This window comes from Limulus polyphemus, unplaced genomic scaffold (genome assembly GCF_000517525.1).
Source record: "Limulus polyphemus unplaced genomic scaffold, Limulus_polyphemus-2.1.2 Scaffold77151, whole genome shotgun sequence".
Taxonomy (NCBI): Eukaryota; Metazoa; Arthropoda; class Merostomata; order Xiphosura; family Limulidae; genus Limulus; species Limulus polyphemus.
Window position 1 is genome coordinate 1 of NW_013742747.1, and position 1,998 is coordinate 1,998.

The window sequence follows — 1,998 nt, forward strand, 5'->3', positions numbered from 1 at the left end:
GTCTCAAAGCGTGGCTTTAATCAAGTATTATTTAGGGCCTTTTTTATGAAAATGTATTTCAATTTAAGGAATATTTTAAAGAAAAAAGACTCAGTTATTTCGAATAAATCGAGAATAAATATGAAACTCCTGATATAAAAGTAAAATAAATATGTTTACTTTCCTAATATATTAACACTTTTAATTTTTTATTATATTTCTTCACTAACTCTGTTCATTAAAACATTCCAATTATTACGTTTAAATTTAGTATTTGCCAAACGTGTTTTCACTTGGTCATACTTTCGTTCTAGTTTTTATCTATTACTATTTATTTGTTTTTATTCTACAATCATCTTTCACACATATATTTAGATCGGGTGAATGTTTCTTATTTTACTTGTAAAACGTTTCACTCAAGATAGTTTCCACATGTTTCAGTTGCTAATAAACAAATCATGTAGAAATATCTATTTCGAATTTTCATGTTGTTGTTGTTCGTGACAGTTCAAACAACGTATTATGTATTTATTATTATTATTTTTATTTCTAGTTGATCCAAAGAAGAGGAGATTTTGGAAAACCAGTTGAAAATTTTTACACATCGTGGGAAGAATACAAAAATGGTTTTGGAAACTTAAACAAGGAGTTTTGGTTAGGTAAAACTTTATATATTTATTTAACAATGGTCCAATACTCTTATATTTCATGTTATTTAGAATTATTCGGTATAATTAATTATTTACTGCCTAGTAAACAATTTATTTATTATGGACTGCTTCTGTTCCAGGAAATGACATCATCTTCTCGTTGACCAATCAAAACAACATGGTGCTCCGTGTTGATTTGGAAGACTTTGAAGGAGTTCGAAGATATGCAGAGCATGATGAGTTCTTGATACGAAGTGAAATAGAACTTTATAAAATGAGTTTCAAGACGTACAAGGGTGACGCAGGTGAGTTTAAACTATTTGTTCACATTAAAAAGTTTCCTTTATTGTTGATATAAATATATTATTGTAGTTTAGAGAGATAAGTAGGTGCGGTAGTTTTAAGAAACGTTTGTACATAAAATGACATTTATACAATGGAATTAAAATCTCTATATGTAACGTCTCAAAACGGATTCGTCAATTATTACATCGTTACGTCACGTGATATAGTGATATGTATAATAATAAAAACTAATAGAATAATTAACACTAATTAGAAATATTTATAAAATATTTTATTTAACAGTGTTACAAAACAATCGAAGAAAAAACTCTACTCCAATAAATAACACTCTAAATTAGTTCTTTATGTTTTGTTTATTAATTTAAAAAACTATTTCGATATTATTTTAGGAAATTCTCTTGCTACTCACAACAACATGATGTTCAGCACCAAGGATAAAGACAACGATAAACACAGTGGCAGTTGTGCTCAAGGACACAAAGGCGGATGGTGGTATAATTCATGTCATCGTTCAAATTTAAACGGTTTGTATTACACAGAAGATAAGGTAGACACTGCAGGTATTACCTGGTATGAGTGGAAAAGTAAACACAACACGCTAAAGACAAGCGAGATGAAAATAAGACCTGTGGATTTTATTATTGGTGAATAAAGAATAACTAAGATGTAAATATTTCATTAAAAATTGTATTTTAATTGATAAACAAAGAGAAAAAGACTAAGATTGATATTCTTAATTTGTAATATGTTTATTTGAACTTAAATGTCAACAGACTTTAAGAAATATAAAGAAATGTTTATCACTATTAGTTTAACCTAACTATTTTAGTAAAAAATTAAATGAAATATACGTATTAGATTTAGATAAAGTTTCTAAGTACAAATGATTAGATTATATATGTTGTTCATTAAAGACATGCGAGGTGGAAATAAGATTTTACTTTTGGTAAATAAAGAATAAATAAAATGGATCTTGTTTGTTTGTTTGAAGTTTAAGCACAAAACTACACAATGGGCTATTTGTACTCTGCCCACTATGGGTGTCGAAATCCAGTTTCTAGCG

The 1,998-nt window shown here is 27.7% G+C and overlaps 1 protein-coding gene across 1 annotated transcript; it reads left to right on the forward strand.

Annotated features, from left to right (window-relative positions):
- Positions 1 to 532: 532 nt before the first annotated feature.
- LOC106477712 (techylectin-5B-like) lies at positions 533 to 1,657 on the forward strand (the record flags this gene model as incomplete). The annotated part of the gene is made up of 3 exons (XM_013938248.2): positions 533 to 638; positions 770 to 934; positions 1,325 to 1,657. Coding segments are annotated over 3 exons (534 nt in total), but the record flags the coding sequence as incomplete, so codon positions are not given.
- Between the last annotated feature and the right edge of the window lie 341 nt (positions 1,658 to 1,998).